The following is a 24,631-nucleotide window of genomic DNA, read 5'->3' on the forward strand; positions in this document are numbered from 1 at the left end:
AACATTTAACTATTAGCCATCTTAACCATCAAATTAGAACTACACACATTAGCAATTTGTGAAAAAGCAGAAGAATATGTGCACTCTCCTCTCTAATAGCAATAGTTTATGGTAATGCTATCTCATTTACCAGGCTTAGTTGTGGCCTTGATGTTAAGACTCGCTTTTACCTTCTGGTAAGAATATCTGTCGTCTCTGCCCCTGAACAAGGCAGTTAACCCACTGTTCCTAGGCCGTCATTGAAAATAAGACTTTGTTCTTAACTGACTTGCCTAGTTAAATAAAGGAAAACATTTTTTAAAGAATGCCTTGGGAGTTTTTGGAAAGTATTCAGACCCCTGGACTTTTTCCTCATTTTGTTATATTACAGCCTCATTCTAAAATTGATTAAATATATATTTTTCCCCTCACCAATCTCCAAACAATAACCCATTATGACCAAGAAAAATGTGTTTTTGAAATTCTGGCAAATGTATTAAACAGAAATGCCATATTTACATAAGTATTCAGACCCTTTGCTATGAGACTCGAAATTGAGCTGAGGTGCATCCTGTTTCCATTGATCGTCCTTGAGATGTTTCTACATCTTGGAGTCCAACTGTGGTAAATTAAATTGATTGGACATGATTTGGAAAGGCACACACCTGTCTATATAAGGTTCCACAGTTGACAGTGCATGTCAGAGCAAAAACCAAGCCATGAGGTCGAAGGATTTGTCCCTATAGCACCGAGACAGGAATGTGTCAAGGCACAGATCTGGGAAAGGGTACAAAACATTTGTGCAGCATTGAAGGTCCCCAAGAAAACAGAGGCCTCCATCATTCTTAAATGGAAGAAGTTTGGTACCACCAAGACTCTTCCTAGAGCTGGCTGCCCGGCCAAACTGAGCAATCGGGGGAGAAGGGCCTTGGTCAGGGAGGTGACCAAGAACCCGATGGTCACTCTGACAGAGCTCCAGAGCTCCTCTGTGGAGATGGGAGAACCTTCCAGAAGGGCAACCATCTCTGCAGCACTCCACCAATCAGATCTTTATGGTAGAGTTGCCAGAATGAAGTCACTCCTCTGTAAAAGGCACAACAGCCTGCTTGGAGTTTGCTAAAAGGCACCTAAAGGACTCTGAGAAACAAGATTGAAGTAAAGATGAATAGAGCCATGTACAGAGAGATCCTTGCTGAAAACCTGCTCCAGAGCCCTCGGGACCTCAGACTGTGGCAAAGGTTCACCAGCAAACAGGACAATGACCCTATGCACACAGCCAAGACAACGCAGGAATGGATTCTGGAAAAGTCTCTGAATGTCCTTGAGTGGCCCAGACAGAACCCGGATTTGAACCCGATCTAACATCTCTGGAGAGACCTGAAAATAGCTGCGCTGCGAATCTCCCCATCCAACCTGACTGAGCTTGCGAGGATCTGCAGAGAAGAATGGGAGAAACTCCCCAAATACAGGTGTCAAGCTTGACGCGTCATAATCAAGAAGACTCGAGGCTGTAATCGCTGACAAAGTGCTGAGTAAAGGGTCTGAATAATTATGTAAATGTAATATTTCCATTAAAAAAATGACAAAACAAATCTACCTGTTTTTGCTTTGTAACGTAACAAAATGTTAGGCCTTAATGTAACAACATTTGGGAAAAGTCAAGGGGTCTGAATACTTCAAATGCACTGTATCCTACAAGTTTAGCTTCTCATTTTTTCATGAATAAACATGAGCATTTATCATATAGGAAGGCCTTTTACATTCATTCAGTTTTGGTGAACACAAAAAAAATCATTAAATCTTACCGTAATAGGAAACAGTAACAAATCACCCAAACAATGCAATGAGTAAGACATTAATAATACATTGATATAAAAAAAAATATTTAATCATCGGTCTGTTGCCTAGGACAAGTCACTCTTTCCCCATTTTATAGGAAATTAAACCAGCTGACATTTTCATCCCCCACTTTTCCATAGGAATGGAATAATAGGAAGGATTAGGACACTACCAGTGATTATGCCCACTGCTGCATCCAAAATACATTATAGGACTAACAAACACCACTGAAGCATCATCCCGAGGTTCAAAAGATATAATGTCAGGTTTTAAATCAGACATGTTTCAGCAATTAAGCACAGCGTAAAACCAAGTGTACATCTTTGACATAACTAAAAGACAGATAATTAAAATAAAACCATACAAAATAAAGGACATCACGTTTCAAAGAAATACAACTGATAAGTATTCGAGAGTGAGACGGCAAGGTTTGATTCAAAATCAATAGCATGACAAAACGACATGTCCTTTCATGGTACCGTTTAAAGGTCATTATTGATTTTAAAAAACAACGAGGGCTGAAATTCAAATGTCCTATTTTTTTTTGTTCCTTTGCGAGGTGGCTAACTTCCTATGAGCTGTGGTTTCCTTCCTGGGTGAAAGGGCGTGCATGGAGGCAATCCGGCGAGCCGAGGCTCGCTGGTGAGTGGAGTGGCTCCTGTCCTTCAGATCACAGCTCAAGAGCGCAGACCGCAGAGCCTGGACATAGGCTGGATGAAAGACAAACAAAATCATTAACACATCCACCCCATTCATAGCACATCATTCTGAACCTCTGGCTCATGTTCATCAGGAACCAAACGTAGGAGAACTGACTGAAAATAGGACTTGCCCAGTAAGAAAAACTAATTATAATTTTCGGTTTGGTATTTGGTATCTTAATAGGATCGCCATTAGCTGTTGCAAAAGCAGCAGTTAGTCTTCCTTGGGTCTACACAAAACATGAAACATAATACAGAACATCATTAGACAAGAACAGCTCAAGAACAGAACTACATACATTTTTAAAAAGGTACACGTAGTCTACATATCAATGCATACACACAAACTATCTTGATCAAATAGGAGAGAGGCGTCGCGCCACGAGATGTTGCTTTATCTGTTTTTTAAACCAGGTTTGCTGTTTATTTGAGATGGAAGGAAGTTCCATGCAATAAGGGCTCTATATAATACTGTGTGTTTTCTTGAGTTTGTTATGGATTTGGGGACTATGAAAAGACCCCTGGTGGCATATCTGGTGGGATAAGTGTGAGTGTCAGAGCTGTGTGTAAGTTGATTATGCAAACAATTTGGGATTTTCAACACATGAATGTTTCTTATAAAAAGAAGAAGTGACACAGTCAGTCTCTCCTCAACTCTTAGCCAAGATAGACTGGCATGTATAGTATTAATATCAGCTCTCTGATTATAATTAAAGAGCAAAATGTGCCGTTCTGTTCTGGGCCAGCTGCAGCTTAACTAGGTCTTTCCTTGCAGCACTGGACCACACGACTGGACTATAATCAAGATTAGACAAAACTAGAGCCTGCAGGACTTGCTTTTTGGAGTGTGGAGCATTTCTTTATTATGCCTAGACCTCTCCCCATCTTTGCAACCAGTGAATCTACATGTTTTGACCATGACAATTTACAATCTTTTTACAAAGTTTTGTACATGTTCTATTATATTGCGTGCCCTAATGAACATAACCCAAGTAGACTAGAATAGGGAAAATAGGAAATAATCAAAATGAGGGAAAAATCAAAATAGGGAAGAATCCAAAATGTGGAAAATATGGAAGGAATATGATTGTTTGAATGAACAGGAGGTAACTATATTGGGTAACTGATAAACGTCAGTAGGTTCATGTTGAGGGACCTTGACATAGTTGCGTTAATTACTCTTCGAGGCATGTTGCTACCAGAAACTAAAAAGTGAACATTCCTAACATTGATGAAAATATTATATGGGAAATAATACATCCTCTATATAGTAAACATACATCAAGGGTGCAAGTCACCTATCTTGGCTTGCAGCAGGTCAAATAATTATCATACTGTTCTTTTGGAGGTAGCCTATTGGCTTGTGGTTGAGACATTTGGTACCGTTTGTACCTTTAGGATTGTTGTAGAAGACACAGTTATTTGCGCAGGTGTCAGGATGGGAGTCCCAGAAACTGTCCCCGCAGCAACAGAGAGGGGGGAGCTCTGTATTCTCCAGAACTATCCTCTCCTTCATCTGAGCTCTCAGAGCCTCGATGTACCTACCACAAGACACAAAACAATGTGTATTGTTCAATTTTCTGTCAAAGTACCCAACGTGTCACACAATAACACGCACAACACAGGCTGGGACACAGGGCCTTATTCTCTAGTTGACCAGCACAAACATATTTAGGGCCAGCTTCCTGGACCAAGATTATTCCAGGACAAAAAAGTACTTTCAAAGGAGATTAATCATTCAGCATGCTTTCTAGTCTAGGGGTGGGGTCAGGGGTAGGATAGAATGTAGATGTGTATCTAAAGTATAAAAAATTGGTTGCCATGATTATCACGAGCAAACATCAGAATTTCATTTTTTACACTGGTATTTTATAGAAAGAATAAGGTCTTTCATATTTCCCAATGTGACTTTTGGAGGAGTAGTGCACATGATGTGTTGCTCAAGGACAAAACAATTATATATATTGGCAGAAGATTGACCCTTCATTCTATGTCAGTTACTGTACAATCTAGTCCATTTAATTTCAGATTGTATTGATTAATAAAGTTACCTTGTGGCTTCTTTATCTTTCTTTGCTCTCTCTTTCTTCTCTAACACCTCTGCCCTCTCCTCTTCCTCAAGCCTCAGTCGCTCCAGAATTAGAAATTCCCTCTCAGCCATTTCCAGTCTATCCTCCTCGAGCTGCCGCAGTCTCTCCAGCCTCCTCTCCTCTTCCAACCTAGTCTGTTCCTTTTCTGCTTTTATCCTAAAAGGAAATTCAGACAAAACTACATTTAAATGTGTTCCTATTTTGGAATGGAATGCTACTGTCTGCATTGTTAACAACACATTTTATCCATTATATTGTAGAGACCATGATGAAGGAGTATGAATGTTTATAAAGTACCAGTCAAAAGTTTGGACACACCTACTCATTCAAGGGTTTATTTATTTGTACTATTTTCTACACTGTAGAATAATAGTGAAGACATCAAAACTATGAAATAACACATGGAATCATGTAGCAAACAAATCAAAATATATCTTATATTTGAGATTCTTCAAAGTAGCCACCCTTTGTCTTGAGAGCTTTGCACACTCTTGGCATTCTCTCAACCAGCTTCATGGAGGTAGTCACCTGGAATGCATTTCAATTAACAGGTGTGCGTTGCTGAAAGTTAATATACGTTTGAGCCAATCAATTGTGTTGTGACATGGTAGGGTTGGAATACAAAAGACCAAGTCCATATCATGGAAAGAACAGCTCAAATAAGCAAAGAGAAACGACAGTCCATCACTACTTTAAGACATGAAGGTCAGTCAATGTGGACAATTTCAAGAATTTTGAAAGTTTCTTCCAAGTGCATTTGCAAAAACCATCAAGTGCTATGATGAAACTGGCTCTCATGAGGACCGCCACAGGAAAGGAAGACCCAGAGTTACATCTGCTGCAAAGGACAAGTTCATTAGTTACACGCCTTAGAAAATGCAGCCCAAATAAATGCTTCAGAGTTCACATAACAGACATCTCAAAATCAACTGTTCAGAGGAGACTGCATGAATCTGGCCTTCATGGTTGAATTGCTGCAAATAAACCACTACTAAAGGACACCAATTAGAAGAGACTTGCTTGGGCCAAGAAACACGAGCAATGGACATTAGACCGGTGGAAATCTGTCCTTTGGTCTGATGAGTCAAAATCTGAGATTTTGGTTTCAACCGCCATGTCTTTGTGAGACACAGAGCAGGTGAACGGATGATCTCCGCATGTGTGGTTTCCACTGTGAAGCATGGAGGAGGAGGTGTGATGGTGTGGGTGTACTTTGCTGGTGACACTGTCAGTGATTTATTTAGAATTCAAGTCACACTTAACCATCATGGCTACCACAGCATTTTGCAGCGATACGCCATCCCATCTGGTTTGCGCTTAGTGGGACTATCGTTTGTTTTTCAACAGGACAATGACCCAACACACCTCCAGGCTGTGTAAGGGCTATTTGACCAAGAAGGAGAGTGATGCAGCATATGACCTGGCCTCCACAATCACCTGACCACAACCCAATTGTGATGGTTTGGGATGATTTGGGCCGCAGAGTGAAGGAAACGCAGCCAAAAAGTGCTCAGCATATGTCAGAACTCCATGAAGACTGTTGGAAAAGCATTCCAGGAGAAGCTGGTTGAGAGAACGCCAAGCGTGTGCAAATATGTTATCAAGGCAAAGGGTGGCAACTTTGAAGAACATAAAATATATTTAAAAACTAGGGAAATTTATCATTTCAGTTTAATATCTCAATTGACTGCATTGAAATGAGATGTACCCCAACTCTGATATGAATGCAAATGTGACAGCACAGTTTACTAATAGTGAAATTTTTTGAAAACCAAAGGAGGAAATCCAGAGGAGGAACTAAATGTGTTTATTGTGGTTGTGCCAAGTCACCTTCCGATTCTCCTCAGGTGCTTCCTATGTCTCTGATGCTCCTTGACTTGTTCTCTCTCAATGTCCATGAATAGGCGTCGGTACATCAGAAACTGAGACTGACCCTACAAACAAACATTGTTAGAGTTAAGGTAAAGTTATTTTATGGTGTCAAGGGGTATATTTTTTATAAAATGTGCATATGGAGAAAAATAATGTTCCAGCACATTAATGCAATTGAAGCAGAGACCAAAGTTTAAAGCAAATTCACTACATGACCAAAAGTATGCTTGTCGAACATCTCATTCTAAAATCATATGGAGCTGGTCCGCCCTTTGCTGTAACAACAGCCTTCACTCGTCTGGGAAGGCTTTCCACTAGATGTTGGAATATTGCTGCGGGGACCTGCTTCCATTCAGCCACAAGAGCATTAGTGAGGTCGGGCACTGATGATGGGTGAATAGGTCTCTGCGTTCCAAATCATCCCAAAGGTCAGGGCTCTCTGCAGGCCAGTCAAATTCTTCTACACCGATCTCAACAAACCATTTCTGTACGGACCACGATTTGTGCACGGGGGCATTGTCATTCTGAAACAGGGAAGGGCCTTCCCCAAACTGTTGCCCCAAAGTTGGAAGCACAGAATCGTCTAGAATGTCATTGTGTGCTCGTCTAGAATGTCATTGTGTAGCATTAAGATTCCCCTTCTCTGGAACTAAAAGGGCCTAGCCCGAACTATGAAAACAACCCCAGACCAATATTCCACCTCCACCACCAAACTTTACAGTTGGCACTATGCATTTGGGCAGGTAGCGTTCTCATGGCATCCACCAAACCCAGATTAGTCCGTCGGACTGCCAGATGGTGAAGCGTGATTCGATTCATCACTCCAAAGAACGCGTTTCCACTGCTCCAGTGTCCAATGGCGGAGAGCTTTACACCACTCCAGCTGACCCTTGGCATTGTGATCTTAGGCTTGAGTGCGGCTGCTCAGCCATGGAAACCCATTTCATGAAGCTCCCAACTAACAGTTATTGTGCTGACATTGCTTCCAGGGTTAGTTTGGAACTCGGTAGTGGGTGTTTCAACCGAGGACAGACCATGCTTACGTGCTACGTGCTTCAGCACTCGGTGGTTCTGTAAGCTTGTGTGGCCTACCATTTCGTGGCTGAGCCGTTGTTGCTCCAAGACATTTCCACCTCACAATAACACCACTTACAGTTGACCGGGCAGCTTTAGCAGGGCTGACTTGTTGGAAAGGTGGCATCCAAACAACAGCCAATGTTTGTCTGTGAAGATTGCATGGCTGTGTGCTCGATTTTTATACACCTGTCAGCCACGGGGTGTGGCTGAAATAGCCAAATCCATTAATTTGAAGCGGTGTCCACATACTGTTGGCCATGTAGTGTATTTCACTAAATGCTAACTAGCTGAAAGTGTGTCTTGAAAATATGTGGTACTTTTTGGGCTGAAAATACACTGGGCCACCGTGCTGCATGAATCATTATGTGTCATACAGTGTTACTTGATCTCTAAAGGGGGGATTAGGTGGAGGGCTGTGTGTAAATATGGTCAGTGATAAGGGTTATTTAATAGCCATCTAAGAAGGGCCAGGGCGTATATTCATAAACACTAAAACCCTATTCTAACTGGCCTTAATCACCTGTCTCTTCAGTTCCTCCTGGTCTTCTTGGGGCCACAGCACTTGAGTAGCTCTATGGTCAGTACTCAAATCATTACTATGACCTGCAGGATAAGGCTCACTAAAGAGCTTCTGACAGACCTGCAACAAAGAAGGTATGAAAGATTGATTATTAGCTGTCACAACAGATGTGTTTTGGCCTTAAAGCAGTCTTTTTCATAAAAGTCAGGTGACTCCTGGACAAAAGAACCCAATGAATAATTTACAGAACTTAGTAAGAGTTGAGCACCTCTTGTTGCGCATTATGTAAGATTAAACCTTTAGGGTTGTTTAGTTGGAGTTAGAAAGGTAACTATATAGATTGATAAACAATTTGCTATAGCCTGACTAAAGGAATGTTAGGACAAGCATGTGAGTCACAGGACTATTGACTGTGTGGGGTTTGGGGAAATGGGAGCGTTTGGAAATTGGAGAAGTGTCAAAAAGAGAACACTTGTGGTGACAGACCGGATTGTTGTCAAAGGTGACAGTCTTGCTCCTGTGACCCTCGTGAGGATCAAAGTTCTGAAGAGGGGAGTCATGTTGCCCAATCAAAGGAATATCTTCCTCCTCCTTTTCATGATCCTCTTCTTCTCTTGTCACCCGATATACAGGTTTCTGTTTTGAGTTAGAAAGCACAATAATTCCTTTTACTAAAATGTTGACACAAATTTGACAGAAAATACAGTATTCCTGCAATTGAGAGTTCCAAATGATAAAGCTATAGCCAAAGAAACAGAATGAAAAATAATTTTTATTTTACCAGGTAAGTTGACTGAGAACACATTCTCATTTGCAGCAAAGACTTGGGGAATAGTTACAGGGGAGCGGGGGGATGAATGAGCCAATTGTAAGCTGGGGATGATTAGGTAGCCATGATGGTACAGTATGGAGCCAGATTGGGAATTTAGCCAGGACACCGGGGTTAACACCCTTACGATAAGTGCCATGGGATCTTCAGTGACCACAGAGGGCAAAGTCCCCAATCACTGCCCTGGGGCATTGGGATATATATATATATAAATTATAATTTTTTTTAGACCAGAGGAAAGAGTGCCTCATACTGGCCCTCCAACACCATTTCCAGCAGCATCTGGTCTCCCATCCAGGGACAGACCAGGACAAACCCTGCTTAGCTTCAGAGGCAAGCCAGCAGTGGGATGCAGGGTAGTATGCTGCTGGGCAAATCATAAGAGGTAAAATAAATAAATTATAATTCTATGGTTATCTGACATTTTTGTTAAAATTGACTTTGGCCTGTTAGAAAGGGTCAGTATAAACAAACTCACATCTCTGGTAGGATACACCTTCCATATTCCCCCAGGGAGCTCTGACATCACTTCTCCGTCACGGACCGTCTGACAGGATGCCAGTCTGTGTCTGACCTGCCTCGTGACTTTGCTGAGCTGAAATACCAAAACCAACCCATTTGATTATCTCTTTTATCTATAGCGCTAATGATAGAAGTAATGGCAATGTCACTGACTTAATATGAGCAAAATGGCTTTAACATCCGTGTAAATAATCTTTTGGCATTATTGAGGATAAAAAGGTTGGTAGCCTAGGTCTATATGGCGGCGTTTACACAGGCACCCCAATTCTGATCATTTGCCCAATTATAGGCAAAGGATCTAATTGGTCAAAAGACCAATTAGTGGCAAAAAGATCAGAATTGGCATGCCTGTGTAAATGCAGCCTTTGTTGCAGAGATCAATGACGGACATAGGTTGTGTTTACACAGGCTTCCCAATTCTAATCTTTTGCCCAAAAGATCTGATCTGATTGGTCAAAAGGCCTGTGTAAACGCATAGACACACGTTAGATATAGATGCGAATCAATAACAATATCCACTCAGTACTTGTGTGGCTTCATTCAATGTTTTTATAACAGATTTTTAAATTATTATTATTATATATATTTTTTTAAATACTACTTGCTTTTCCTTTACTGTAACAAGCACAGATTTTGCAAAGCTACTGGTATTTAGAAGTTTTTTTCCCTTGCAATGATCGAGATATGTGGTCGTTTTTCTTACTTCCATTTAATGCATGGAATAGAAGATGCCCTGGAGAAGAGCATCTTCTAAATGACTAAAATGTCAATGTAGATCGTCACAGATAAATTTTGCTACCTGATGCGTTTGCTGATCTGTCATGTTTTCTCTGTTGCTGCTATCATAGACCTGTGCTCGAACCCAGCAGGAGTTGGGGCTGCAGATGGCTAGCTCTCTCTCTGGGGAGTAGGGGCACGGATTCTTCCTGGGGGTCAATCTCTGCGCTGCATCGCTGGACTGCTGGAGCACTCTCCCCTCCTGCTCTGCCTGTAAAGACAAACAACGCAGGCTTTAAACTGGCTATTATGCTGTCATTAAATGAGGAGTTTGAGGACTCTGCATGGTATACCCAGGTTGTGTCACTAGCCTGTGACATTCTTGATAGAGGTGGTGCTCATTTACCCATAGTCCATGTCATTTACATGTGCAGTTGCTAGCTACAATACTTGGAAACCAAGATAACTGTATTCTTGCCATTTGTAATGCTTTGTTGTTTTATAATGATGTTGGCCTACTAACTGTCTTCCATCATGAACAGCAATTGTAATACAATATGTTAATTATCCACATTATATAGCCTAGTCACCATCTCGCATGACTTCTGAAGCTGCCACCTCTTGCGGATTTGAGCCTGTTGTGCCACGCGGCGGCGCACTTCTTCCTGAAACCGGCGAAGACTCTCCTCTTTCTCCCGTTGAATCTCCATCTGTAGCTCCTCAGTTAGCAGGGCACGAACCTGGCTCATACGAAAGAATAAGTCAACGGGTAAATATGCTAACTCGCTACCTGTTCAAGTAGAATAACTGATGTACGGCTACACTTACATTTGGATGCTCATCCTGGCAGTCTTGTCCACTCTCCACCCAGGCGCCCACAGGTGCAACTGCCTGATTCCTCTCGGCCAATACATTATTTCGATGACAATGTTTGCTTTGAGCATGTACTGTTATCCCACTAATTGAAACTTTGGTTGTGCCCTTTACTTTAGGATTGATAATAGAGGGCATGTTGCTAGCCAGATTGCTAACTATCCAGGCAACGTTTGCTAACTTCTGAGTTAACGTTAGCTAGCTACTTCTTCAACCAACCTAATACGTTTCACGATGTGCAACAGCGTTGGCATGAGTATGAATTGTCCGGAGGGCTATAAATTATTTGTTAGTATCTGTGAACATAACCTTTCTTAAATACTGAAGTGTGTTTGGCTTCTCAACTGCCACAGTAGACGCTTCTTGTTGTTGGAGACGTAATAATAGTGCGACCATTTTTGCTCCGCCCACTTAATTTATTTGGGTTTCTTCTGGATTAGAGAATCTGAGATCTGAATGGTCGTACCAGGTGTCCATCAAAATTTAGTTTGACTCAAACATGCGCAGTCTAGCCTGTTCAAAACTTCCTCTCTGCTCAGAAGCACCCTAGGCATAAAAGTGAGTTGATTCAAATTATATTTAGGCTGTTAGAATCTGTGGAACAGATGTATTCAACGTCTCCCGGTCTATTCCCTGCCCTCCACGATTAAAAGAGGGGCAATTATTTGATACATGGTAATAAAGCAGCAAAAAAGTGGTGGACAGCATACTACCATTACTACTAAAGGCCATGCTTTTGTTTAGGTTATAAACCATTGACTAAGCTTGCACACACACACTATACACACATCGCTGTCCTGATGCTCGTCTGGTGGGTCCACGGCCCGAGTCCACCTTCTCACCCGCTGTCGCAGCTGTCTATGTGTGTGAAGACACTTTTCCCAACTGCCTATGTGTGTGAAGACACTTTTCCCAACTGCCTATGTGTGTGAAGACACTTTTCCCGAGAGAGCGGGAATGTAAGCAGTGCATGTGCCAGTACCCAAGGCCCAGGTTTTGGTGTACCTGTCGTGACCATAGACGGTCTTCTCTGCGCTTACAGTCCCCCTCTTCAGCTGTGTTACTCTCTCTGCACTGGTCAGCTACTAATACATTACATAAACCTCATGTCAAACTCTTCTCCGGTAGCTGAATCAAGCTGGATTGGTTTGAAATATATTTGCAGATAAATTGCTAATTTCCATCTATGGAAATAGGCCGTTTGATTTAGGCCCACTGAAAAGTCCAAGTACACAGTGACAGTTTTCTCGTGAGAAAACATAGTAACAACACGAAATTGTTATCCAGGCATGTAATAATCTTTCCCTGTTCTGTGGACACATTTAGTAATGTCTTTACTCTCCAACGTATACATTTTTTGTCCATTAAAATAACATCAAATTGATCAGAAATACATTGTAGACATTGTTAATGTTGTAAATTACTATTGTAGCTGGAAACTGCACATTTTTTATGGAATATCTACATAGGTGTACAGAGGCCTGTTATCAGCAACCATCACTCCTGTGTTCCAATGGCACGTTGTGTTAGCTAATCCAAGTTTGTCATTTTAAAAGGCTAATTGATCATTAGAAAACCCTTTTGCAATTATGTTAGCACAGCTGAAAACTGTTGTTCTGATTAAAGAAGCAGTACAACTGGCCTTCTTTAGACAAGCTGCATCAGCATTTGTGGGTTCGATTACAGGCTCAAAATGGCCAGAAACAAAGAACTTTCTTCTGAAACTCATCAGTCTATATTTGTTCTGAGAAATGAAGGCTATTCCATGCGAGAAATTGCCAAGAAACTGAAGATATCGAACAACGCTGTGTACTACTCCCTTCACAGAACAGTGCAAACTGGCTCTAACCAGAATAGAAAGAGGAGTGGGAGGCCCCAGTGCACAACTGAGCAAGAGGACAAGTACATTAGAGTGTCTAGTTTGAGAAATAGACGCCTCACAAGTCCTCAACTGGCAGCTTCATTAAATAGTACCCGGAAAACACCAGTCTCAACGTCAACAGTGAAGAGGCGACTTCGGGATGCTGGCCTTCTAGGCAGAATTGCAAAGAAAAAGCCATATCTCAGACTGACCAATAAAAATAAAATAATAAGATGGGCAAAAGAGCACAGACATGGATTAGCTAACACAACGTGCCACTGGAACACAGGGGTGATGGTTGCTGATAATGGGCCTCTGTACACCTATGTAGATATTCCATAAAAAATCAGCAGTTCCCAGCTACAATAGTCATTTACAACATTAACAATGTCTACACTGTATTTGTGATCAATTTGATGTTATTTTAATGGACAAAACAATGAGCTTTTCTTTCAAAAACAAGGACATTTCTAAGTGACCCCAAACGTTTGAACGGTAGTGTATATATTGGGATAGGTAGAATAATCACTTTCTTTCTTCTCCATGCCCCAACTACACAGCTGTAGTGGTCACTGAACAGGCATACTATTGTCCTATGACTGTGAATCAGCAAACAAATTATCTGTGTGTGTGTGAGAACAGAATGAGGAGCATTTGACAAAAAGGAACAAATTACATAAAGCTTGTACTGTACATCGTTGAAAGTATGTCCCCTCTGTTTTATTGCAGGGCACAAACATTCTCTGTGGAGAGAGATGAAGAGATTGCATTTATGTCGACAACGATGGGTGCAGCCTACCACTGTCTGAAGAAGTCCCACATAAGCTAATGTTAAGGAAGTCACATTGCTTGCTTAGCGAATACTGTTTACTCCTGATTCGGCTCATACCAAATCTGGAACCCAGGACCTCTGCCTTGCTAACACCACTGACCACCTTCCAGAAGCATCTTACCCTGTTGCGCCACCTAAAAGCTACAGTGCCTTGCGAAAGTATTCGCCCCCCTTGAACTTTGCGACCTTTTGCCACATTTCAGGCTTCAAACATAAAGATATAAAACTGTATTTTTTTGTGAAGAATCAACAACAAGTGGGACACAATCATGAAGTGGAACGACATTTATTGGATATTTCAAACTTTTTTAACAAATCAAAAACTGAAGAATTGGGCGTGCAAAATTATTCAGCCCCTTTACTTTCAGTGCAGCAAACTCTCTCCAGAAGTTCAGTGAGGATCTCTGAATGATCCAATGTTGACCTAAATGACTAATGATGATAAATACAATCCACCTGTGTGTAATCAAGTCTCCGTATAAATGCACCTGCACTGTGATAGTCTCAGAGGTCCGTTAAAAGCGCAGAGAGCATCATGAAGAACAAGGAACACACCAGGCAGGTCCGAGATACTGTTGTGAAGAAGTTTAAAGCCGGATTTGGATACAAAAAGATTTCCCAAGCTTTAAACATCCCAAGGAGCACTGTGCAAGCGATAATATTGAAATGGAAGGAGTATCAGACCACTGCAAATCTACCAAGACCTGGCCGTCCCTCTAAACTTTCAGCTCATACAAGGAGAAGACTGATCAGAGATGCAGCCAAGAGGCCCATGATCACTCTGGATGAACTGCAGAGATCTACAGCTGAGGTGGGAGACTCTGTCCATAGGACAACAATCAGTCGTATATTGCACAAATCTGGCCTTTATGGAAGAGTGGCAAGAAGAAAGCCATTTCTTAAAGATATCCATAAAAAGTGTTGTTTAAAGTTTGCCACAAGCCACCTGGGAGACACACCAAACATGTGGAAGAAGGTGCTCTGGTCAGATGAAACCAAAATTGAACTTTTTGGCAACAATGCAAAACGTTATGTTTGGCGTAAAAGCAAAACAGCTGAACACACCATCCCCCCTGTCAAACATGGTGGTGGCAGCATCATGGTTTGGGCCTGCTTTTCTTCAGCAGGGATAGGGAAGATGGTGAAAATTGATGGGAAGATGCATGGAGCCAAAAACAGGACCATTCTGGAAGAAAACCTGATGGAGTCTGCAAAAGACCTGAGACTGGGATGGAGATTTGTCTTCTAACAAGACAATGATCCAAAACATAAAGCAAAATCTACAATGGAATGGTTCAAAAATAAACATATCCAGGTGTTAGAATGGCCAAGTCAAAGTCCAGACCTGAATCCAATCGAGAATCTGTGGAAAGAACTGAAAAATGCTGTTCACAAATGCTCTCCATCCAACCTCACTGAGCTCGAGCTGTTTTGCAAGGAGGAATGGGAAAAAATGTCAGTCTCTCGATGTGCAAAACTGATAGAGACATACCACAAGCGACTTACAGCTGTAATCGCAGCAAAAGGTGGCGCTACAAAGTATTAACTTAAGGGGGCTTAATAATTTTGCACGCCCAATTTTTCAGTTTTTGATTTGTTAAAAAAGTTTGAAATATCCAATAAATGTCGTTCCACTTCATGATTGTGTCCCACTTCTGGTTGATTCTTCACAAAAAAATACAGTTTTATATCTTTATGTTTGAAGCCTGAAATGTGGCAAAAGGTCGCAAAGTTCAAGGGGGCCGAATACTTTCGCAAGGCACTGTAGCTATTCGGCAGCACAAGTAGAGCCATTTCAGGCTGAGGAGTGACTATCACACATCGCCTTCTGCTACATTCACCCCCCAAACCCACTCCACAGCGACCCCATCATTGAGCTGAGCCCAACTGATGATCCGGAACACGGCACCATTGTAAAATACGTCACGCTGCTTGGTTAGTGGGTACAGCTTCCTCCTGATTCACTCATACCGAGGCTCGAACCCAGGACTTCTGCCTCGCTATCACACGTAACTGCCCTCTCGAAGGGTCTTATATTGTCGCACCACTGAAAAAATAGCTATTCTGCAGCGCAAGTGGAGGCACTTCAGGCTGAGTTTCACAGATTGCCATCTGCTACACTAACTGCATAGATAAATGGCAAAAATGCATGCTCACCTGAAGATGCAAATTGACAATATTGAGGATAAAGTGTTTGAAACATTCAAACATTCACTAAAGTTTCACTTTGAGTGAAACAAATGTATAAATGACAACCAATATTTCCTCCTCATCATGCCTTTAATAAACATATCTACTGATATGTACAATGTATCCTTTGATTTTCATAATAATTCTATGAATCTATACAAAGGAAAAACATTGAATGATTATTCATTTATGATACCCAATAACAAAGAAAATGATTAGTTAAATTACAAACATCCACACAATACAAAATGTACCAACATATGAATAAATGGGTATCTTTAAAGAGAGGTTTTATACATTTGAACAGGTCTTATGAATAGGACATAAAATAATTGAAGAAAAAATAATCGGCTCACTAACGTGTCATGACTTAAAACCTAAACCTGACTCATACAGTTGTGGAGGATGACAGTGTATTTACAAAAATATTGAGATGATTAAGTGCTGTGTTGGGTTCTGAGACAAACATTACTGCACTATAACTTCATATAAAATCTATTTACATATATACATACAGTCGCCATGTAAACACACAGATGCATGTCTCTCCACAGCACCAAGGCATGGAGGGGGGAAGAACATGTTGACCAGGGGTAGACAACAGGAGACCAGGGGTAGACAACAGCTTCACCACACCAGTAACCATATAACTTTTTACAAAGAAAAAAGAAAATGAATGTTTCTTTTGGAAAATTCCAGTTAGTCCATCACTATTTCAGGCCATTTTGTTCCCTTTTGTGCCTAATGAATACAATCCTTTCTCAACTAGTCAAGGTTTTCAATTTAGACCAGATGTCTTATTGCTGGGCTGAAACATAAGTCTGCACACACTTCATCCCTCCAGGACTTGTAGATAGACAATCAAGGCTGAGTTGTACCGTTGCTCTCCAGTGTGGGGGTGGGCTCTTCCAACTGACTGGCAGGCGGTATGCCCACTGGGGCGCGAACCATGCGCCCGGAGCATCGAGTGCGGGGTGGGGAGGGGGTGGAGGACTTGCTCTGCACCTTGTTGTGATGTGAAGGGGGGGAGCTGATCGGGGTGCGGGGGTACCTGCGAGAGGAGTGGGCGGGGGGTTCAGGGGAGCGTGAGGAGGGAGTCAGGGAGCTGCTGTAGCCGGGGGGGCTGCTGGGTGGTTCAGAGGAGGGGCCAAGGCCCATGTTGCCGGGTGAGTCATGGTCGCCCTGAGGGAAATCCTACAACGAGGGAAACCAAGTCAATACTCAGACACACACACAATGCTCTGAACAGGTCCAAAACAATACATACTGGCTGTATTTTTTTCTACATTGAGATATTGTAGTCATCTTAACACCTGAATGAGGGTTGAGAAATAAAAACCTACAAGTCCCCACAGTATCTCTGGGATTTTTATTGATTTATTAAATTAAAATGTCTTTTTTATGTTTTGAGTCAGATACTGATGACAGCTTTTTTGTTACTTAAAAAGGTACCTCTTTGAGGATGTAGAGTGCCACTGGATTCTTGCGTTCATGTTCAGTCATCATTTTTGGTACAACGTCAACTGTAGAGGATGAAGAATACATTGGATGAAGACTTTTGGTGTAGCACAACAATTTATAATTCTTATGAATAACTAGGAAATATAAATACAATTAATTATTAGGTTCCTTACCTGCATGATTGATTGGGGAATAATCAGGGTGTTCTATTAAATGCCTTGGCAGTCCTGCCAAACCTCTGGGCTTCATTTGCTGTTTCTGCCGCTCTCTGCACAATAAACATACAATATACTGCACGGGAGAATCAACTGTGTGCTTAAATTATACAGTATAAAACTGTTCAAAACAACATTGTTCATGTCAAATGTAGCATTTTGTCTATTTAACACTACAGTATATCAGTACAATTTTGAACAGAGCCTCGGGGGCCCTGGTCAAAAGTGTACACTAAATATGGAAAAGTATTCCCAACCCATAGGACCATGAAAAGACCAAAGCATCCAGAAACATGTAGAGAGTGAGACAAAAGTGTGTTTGGCTCTTACTTCTTGGACGGCCCCCAGCAGGCGCACACCGTAACCAAGGTGATAAGGAGGAAAATACCCCCGGTGGAGAGAATGATGTAGAGGGAACTCCTCCCTGTTGGGGGAGGGTCAGGAGGGTAGGAGGGTCATAGGTTTTTGTCCCAAATGGCACCCTTTTCCATATTTAGTGTACACTTTTGACCAGGGCCCCCGAGGCTCTGTTCAAAAGTAGTGCACTATATAGGGAATAGGGTGCTATTTGGGGCGCAACCACATAGGAAAACAAACAGCACAGTAGAACTACTTAAGAACATGTTGAAGCAGAATTACAGCATGTACTTCCTCCCCTGTCCTCCCACGCACACACTCATGTCTCTGTGATGTAGTCATGTACTGGATGTATAGCCAGTGATCAACTTCCCTCCCACTCATTATCTTTTTGCTGCTGGTACATTAGGCTACAGTTAGTAAAAAAAATATATATATATTGCTTGCATTTGCCTTTTTTTCACCCCTTCTCTGACATACAAGGACTTGCTTTTCAGTGAAGTATTTGTTGCACGCCCTGGGCTTGAACCAGTGACAAGAAGGACTTTAGGGGAAAAGCGCTCTGAGATGACATTATGAAAATAATTTCAATTGATTTAGTGTGTACTTTCTAAAGTTGCCTATATAATGGGTTAAATAGCCAGAGATTATTACAGGAGTTATCCAGCCTCATCCCTCAATTTTATAGCAAAGCATGTGGCAACGTTGCCGTTTGACCTAAAATCGGATTAAAGATTGTGACTGAATTGCCACTGGTTCAAGCCTATAGTGCCACTGTATAGCCTACTGTAGACAGTGAGTTTGATGGGCAGGCTCTTCATGCTCCCAATAGGGTTCTCGACCGCGCATCCATAGATGTCATCATCCACCATCAGCACCCGCACAATGGTCAAGAGCTTCTGGTCAGGTGACAGCTGCAGACGGGTCTCATTGGTCAACAGTTTCCCTCCTTTCTGCCAGCTGTACTTGGCATTGGTTCCGTTGTCATGGGAGCAGTTGAGGGTGAAATGCTCACTGAGCTCCAGTACTGAGGACGCCTCCATGTGGACGTAAGGTCTGGATATGGGCTCTATGGAGAATAAGTATAGTAGTCAGACACGTCAAGATATGTCTCTTCCTTCTGGGCCAAAGGTTGTACTGATATGATGTGTTAAAAAAATTAGCTCAGGTGTACATTAACAACTTCTCAGGTGACCCTCATTGCAACAATGCCTTTACAAGAACAACATGGTTTGGACCATTGTCCCCTGCACTTTCCTTGACAATTCAGCCAATGTTTCAGTCATACAAATGTGTGAGAAATATGTATAAACAAAAAGGCAAAAAATCCTTTGGTTTTATCACAGACAATCCCAGCAGTTCCTACAAGCAAGTCATGTCATAAAGGACAAGTAAACTTATACTAAAATATGCATCAACCATCCCAATTGCCTTGTGGATCGAGTGTCTTCCCTGAGATTGGAAGGTTGGGGGGTCAAAGACGAAAAATTGTACCCAATGTATCTCAGCATTATGGAGATGGATTGGGGGGTAAGACCCTGTTATAGACTAGCATCCTGTCCAAGGGGTTTACTTGTACATCAAGCTGCCTCTGCTACAGAATCAGGAGATAGGCTCTTGCTTACACTTTGGACCACATACCATCCACAGTCAGGTCGATACTCCCCTCTCCGGTGAAAGTATCATCCGTGATGGAGATCTCCACTTCATAGGTGCCCTCATCAGAGAGTTTGAGGTTGTGGAGTAGGAGGGTGCCATTCTCAAACACCAGGATGCGGTCCCGGTACTCGGGCCTCAGGTTCCCAATGATCTCGGTGCCAATGGACTGGACCACAGTGACGGGCTTGTCGTCCCTCTTCAGCTGCCACTTGATGACTGGCGCGTCGGGGCTGGAGCTGCTGTAACGAACAGAGAGGAGTGCCTCCCCGCCCAACGTGCCCCGGATCAGAGAGCCAGGGCTGGTGATGTTGACTCCCTTGACACGTCCTGGACCCAGAGGAGATGGAACGGAGTCTATTTATTCAGGTTATACTGTATATTTAGCAGATTTCTATTCTATACACGTCTCAGTTCATATGAATGGAACACGTGTTCCACCACTTACACGCATGTGTGACATGGATAAACTGATACATGCATTAAACTGCAATAGGGTACAGGTGTATCCTACCTGCAATGCCATTTCAGCTTGCTACAAGTGTATTTTAAATAGGCCTAGTGTAACAGTGTTGCTTCCATCTCTTTTCTCGCCCCAACCTGGGCTCGAACCAGGGACCCTCTGTCACCTCACCGATTGAAATGCTAGCCATTTCACACCGGTTACACTAGCAAGCCATCCAACAAACAAGCTTTACCCAGATCGTGTACTCAAGGACACTTGGCACACTTCCCTCAGAGGTTGGTGGCGCCTTAATTGGGGGAGACTGGCTCGTGGTAATGGCTGGAGTGGAATTACTGGAATGGTATCAAATACATCAAACACATGGTTTCCAAGTGTTTGATGCCATTTCATTCGGTCTATTCCAGACAGTATTATGGGCCGTCCTTCCCTCAGCATCCTCCTGTGGACCTTTCCTATTCCATTACACTGTGAAGGTTAGTATTCAGAAAAATATTGGCTGTCCACAATCTCCACACCACCAATACCACCATCACAGTCGTGTCTAAACCGTCCTTGATTAAATGACATGCTTCTATTCAAGCATTTGTGGCTAGAAGGCGTGACATTGTTAACAGGTCATGGTCTGGGTTATGCTAAGATTTCTCTTAGCCCCTTAGCTAGTTCAACAACTTCACTACAAGGCATATCTAAAATCGTCTAACTTATGGCCAACAGATTTTGCAGAAATTATTTCAGAGTTGATTGACCAGAGAATTATTTTTGATAGTAATAGCCTACAGTATGTGATCAGAGTGGGCTTATAAAGTGAGAGCCAAAGGACTGTAACTAGCTCTGCTGGCTGTTGTTGTGGGCGGCAGGCTGCTGATGACTTGACTGTGGGCACCGGGCCCCCTCCTCCGCCGGGGCAGAGTGCGCTGCATGGAGCCTGTGTGGCAGCACTGCATCACCGTGGTAACGGCTCGCAGTCCTTTTGGACGGCTGTGATGAGCTGACAAAAGGGGGGATTGTTTGGGCCAATTTCCTTCCTGGCATCCCATGAAAGAGGCCTCAGAGCAACACAAGCTCCCCGATTGGCTGAGCCCAAAGACAGAGGGCCCCAGTGATTCTGCTGATGACAACACAACCGCAATGACATGACACAACCGCACCTATAAAAGTACCAAGTATCATGTTTGACTCTGCACACCTTTTTTCTATATCTCATATACAATTAGAATTATATATGTACAAAATGATCAATTCCTCGTATAGCTTTCCATTTATGTATCTAGGTCACACCTCAATAGCCTGAGCTCAGGTTCTTCTCCAACCTTTGGCAAACCTGCTGAACCAACCGGAAGACATCTGAGTAGCATAGTTTCCACATGGGCTCTACAGAGATCAAATACCATTGATATGAACTAAACAGCTTTTTGTACAGACCGAACGCCTAAACTCTCTAAAGTCTAAACCCTATTTGCCGGTTTCCCAAATCCAGATTAAGCAGTCCTGGACTAAAAACCATTCTCAATAGAGAATGTCCATTGAAAGTACATTTTACTCCAGGATTGAATCTGGGTCCCATTGTGACTGCTTTCTGCCAAATACTATATCTTCATCAATCTATTTTTAAATCCACAGATTATGTATAGTTTTATGAGTGTCATCAGAGTGTAATTTTCTTTCTAGTAATTGAGCAATAGTAATAAAAATACATACTGTGTGGCATTGTGAAGTCAGTTTGAATGTTTTAAATAAAGTGTTTTTCAGAATATAAGCTAGTACACAACAAGGAAATGTTTATTTGCTTGTTTGACATGGAAATTGTGTTTTATGTAATTGTTTTTGTAATTTATATGGTACCTATGCAGATATGCTAATCAAATTAATTCAATAAATATTCTGAGACATTTAAATTCATAATAGGGGTCTTGTTGAATGATTGACCGTCATATTTTTTTATTGAATATATGAATTTACATGAACAAATTTACAAGCAAAAGTAGGCATAATTTAGTAGGACACAAAATGTATGTGTCCAACTTATCAGCCAAACAAATACGTCAGTCAGAAAACATGCATAAACCAACCTACACTTGCCCACTCCACTCTAAATACTTCCCACCCACATTGTCTTAGCCTTGCAAGTGTACACTACACATTCCTTTAATAAGTCAGTACAGATGTGTTTTCCAAAAACAGGGGAAAGTTTCCCTTACCTGACTGAGGTGAGACAAGAAGACACCAGAGCAGCAAAAGTTGAGGAGCGGCTATGGCTTTGGAGAGATCCTCCCTCTCTGCCTTCATCTTGGGTCTAACGCTCTGTTTCTCTCCAAGACAATTAGCATGATTTGTCCACTCTGGGCACGTCCCCCGAGAGAGCACACAAACATTCCTCCAAGGCAGGGCTCCACAAGGACTGGGTGCACTGCACAACAAAGCAACACAACAGCAGTGTGTGTGTGTGTGTGTGTGTGTGTGTGTGTGTGTGTGTGTGTGTGTGTGTGTGTGTGTGTGTGTGTGTGTGTGTGTGTGTGTGTTTAGTAGAACAATTGTACAGAAAATAAAGCACACATCTTGTTTATTTTCTGCACAATTCTGGATTTGTAGTTAGACTACTTTTAAAACGTGCATAGTAAGCTTCTAAGCATGAGTGAAATTCCAAGTGCAGCAATAAATACACAAATGTCCCTTTAGAACATCACTTAAGCTTATTCAAATACACTCCTGGAATGGAAATGGCCAAAATGCGCTGACAATGCCATGGCAAGACCTAGGCTATTTAGGTTTTACCCTGGCCACTGAACGCTTATACTTTGAATCAGTCTGAAGCCACTTGTTGTTACTCTGTTCTCAGTATTAGGGGCATAGATAGGAGGGCCCTTCTCTAATGGTCCTGCTGAGTAAGGTCTGCATCTTAAATGGCATCCTTTCCCCTATAGTGCTATTTGGGCGTTGGTAAAAAAGTAGTGCACTCACTATAAAGGGAATAGGGTTAGGGCTGTGGCGGCCATGAAATTTTGTCAGCCTGTGATTGTCAAGAAAATAACTGCCGGTCTCACTGTAATTGACCGTTAATTAGCACAAAAACATGTAGTATCTCCTGGCTTCCACGCATAGCCTACAAGCCACTGATGCAGACCTGATGCAGACATTTTAAAAAGTATATTAAATTAATTTAATATAGCCTACACCATCACAATAAATCCATTATTTATTTTAGACAGGTCTAAAGAAACAGGATATGAAGAAATGTAGTCTATTTCAGAACAACAGAATAGCATACTATGGGTTGTCCTTATCAAATCAAATGTATTTATAAAGCTCTTCTTACATCAACTGATGTCACAAAGTGCTGTACAGAATCCCAGCCTAAAACCTCAAACAGCAAGCAATGCAGGTGTAGAAGCACGGTGGCTAGGAAAAACTCTCTAGAAAGGCCAGAACCTAGGAAGAACCTGGAGAGAAATCAGGCTATGAGGGGTGGCCAGTCCTCTTCTGGCTGTGCCGGGTGGAGATTATAACAGAACATGGCCAAGATGTTCAAATGTTCATAAATGACCAGCAGTGTCAAATAATAATTATCACAGTAGTTGTCGAGGGTACAACAGTATCTCTACCACTCCTGCTGTCTCTAGAGAGTTGAAAACAGCAGATCTGGGACAGGTAGCACATCTGGTGAAAAGGTCAGGGTTCCATAGGCAGAACAGTTGAAACTGGAGCAGCAGCACGGCCAGGTGGACTGGGGACAGCAAGGAGTCATCAGGCCAAGTAGTCCTGAGGCATGGTCCAAGGGCTCAGGTCCTCCGAGAGAGAGAAAGAAAGAAAGAAAGAGAGAAAGAGAGAAAAAGAGAGAAAGAGATAGAGAATTAGAGAGAGCATACTTAAATTCACACAGGACACCGGATAAGACAAGAGAAATACTCCAGATATAACAGACTGAACCTAGCCCCCCGACATATAAACTACTGCAGCATAAATACTGGAGGCTGAGACAGGAGGGGTCAGGAGACACTGTGGCCCCGTCCGACAATACCCCCGGACAGGGCCAAACAGGCAGGATATAACTCCACCCACTTTGCCAAAGCACAGCCCCCACACCACTAGAGGGATATCTTCAACCACCAACTTACCATCCTGAGACAAGACCGAGTATATACCAACCTGCACTTGCCCACAAAGATCTCCGCCACGGCACAACCCAAAGGGGGGCGCCAACCCGGACAGGAAGATCACGTCAGTGACTCAACCCACTCAAGTGACGCACCCCTCCTAGGGATGGCATGGAAGAGCACCAGTAAGCCAGTGACTCAGCCCCTGTAATAGGGTTAGAGGCAGAGAATCCCAGTGGAGAGATGGGAACCGGCCAGGCAGAGACAGCAAGGGCGGTTTGTTGCTCCAGTACCTTTCTGTTCACCTTCACACTCTTGGGCCAGACTACACTCAATCATAGGACCTACTGAAGAGTTGAGTCTTCAATAAAGACTTAAAGGTTGAGACCGAGTCTACATCTCTCACATGGGTAGGCAGACCATTCCTTAAAAATTGAGCTCTATAGGAGAAAGCCCTGCCTCCAGCTGTTTGCTTAGAAATTC

At 42.4% G+C, this 24,631-nt stretch overlaps 2 protein-coding genes across 2 annotated transcripts; both read right to left on the reverse strand.

Moving 5' to 3' along the window:
* Positions 1 to 1,845: 1,845 nt before the first annotated feature.
* ccdc15 (coiled-coil domain containing 15) lies at positions 1,846 to 11,416 on the reverse strand. Its single transcript, XM_021617683.2, has 10 exons — positions 10,975 to 11,416; positions 10,737 to 10,886; positions 10,229 to 10,417; positions 9,386 to 9,502; positions 8,565 to 8,714; positions 8,079 to 8,198; positions 6,440 to 6,543; positions 4,571 to 4,765; positions 3,912 to 4,060; positions 1,846 to 2,528 (listed from the first exon to the last, which is right to left on the reverse strand). Exons 1-10 carry the CDS (start codon positions 11,155 to 11,157, stop codon positions 2,353 to 2,355), a joined length of 1,533 nt encoding a protein of 510 aa, XP_021473358.2. The 5' UTR covers positions 11,158 to 11,416; the 3' UTR covers positions 1,846 to 2,352.
* Positions 11,417 to 15,973: 4,557 nt separating this feature from the next.
* hepacamb (hepatic and glial cell adhesion molecule b) lies at positions 15,974 to 22,483 on the reverse strand. Its single transcript, XM_021617684.2, has 7 exons — positions 22,256 to 22,483; positions 19,577 to 19,921; positions 18,723 to 19,004; positions 17,909 to 18,002; positions 17,537 to 17,631; positions 17,355 to 17,425; positions 15,974 to 17,096 (listed from the first exon to the last, which is right to left on the reverse strand). Exons 1-7 carry the CDS (start codon positions 22,341 to 22,343, stop codon positions 16,764 to 16,766), a joined length of 1,308 nt encoding a protein of 435 aa, XP_021473359.2. The 5' UTR covers positions 22,344 to 22,483; the 3' UTR covers positions 15,974 to 16,763.
* Between the last annotated feature and the right edge of the window lie 2,148 nt (positions 22,484 to 24,631).

The sequence above is a fragment of the Oncorhynchus mykiss genome, chromosome 10, assembly GCF_013265735.2.
Source record: "Oncorhynchus mykiss isolate Arlee chromosome 10, USDA_OmykA_1.1, whole genome shotgun sequence".
NCBI lineage: Eukaryota > Metazoa > Chordata > Actinopteri > Salmoniformes > Salmonidae > Oncorhynchus > Oncorhynchus mykiss.

Excerpts from the sequence above, each read along its gene's own strand:
- ccdc15 (XM_021617683.2), bottom strand. The coding sequence starts at position 11,157 with ATGCCCTCTATTATCAATCCTAAAGTAAAGGGCACAACCAAAGTTTCA. Across the intron at positions 6,544-8,078 it reads AGGAGGAACTGAAGAGACAG|GGTCAGTCTCAGTTTCTGAT; the intron begins GTGATTAAGGCC and ends GTTTGTTTGTAG. Across the intron at positions 4,061-4,570 it reads AAAGATAAAGAAGCCACAAG|GTACATCGAGGCTCTGAGAG; the intron begins GTAACTTTATTA and ends GTCTTGTGGTAG.
- hepacamb (XM_021617684.2), bottom strand. The coding sequence starts at position 22,343 with ATGAAGGCAGAGAGGGAGGATCTCTCCAAAGCCATAGCCGCTCCTCAA. Across the intron at positions 19,005-19,576 it reads TATCGACCTGACTGTGGATG|AGCCCATATCCAGACCTTAC; the intron begins GTATGTGGTCCA and ends TATTCTCCATAG. Across the intron at positions 17,632-17,908 it reads TGCTGGGGGCCGTCCAAGAA|AGAGCGGCAGAAACAGCAAA; the intron begins GTAAGAGCCAAA and ends TTTATTGTGCAG.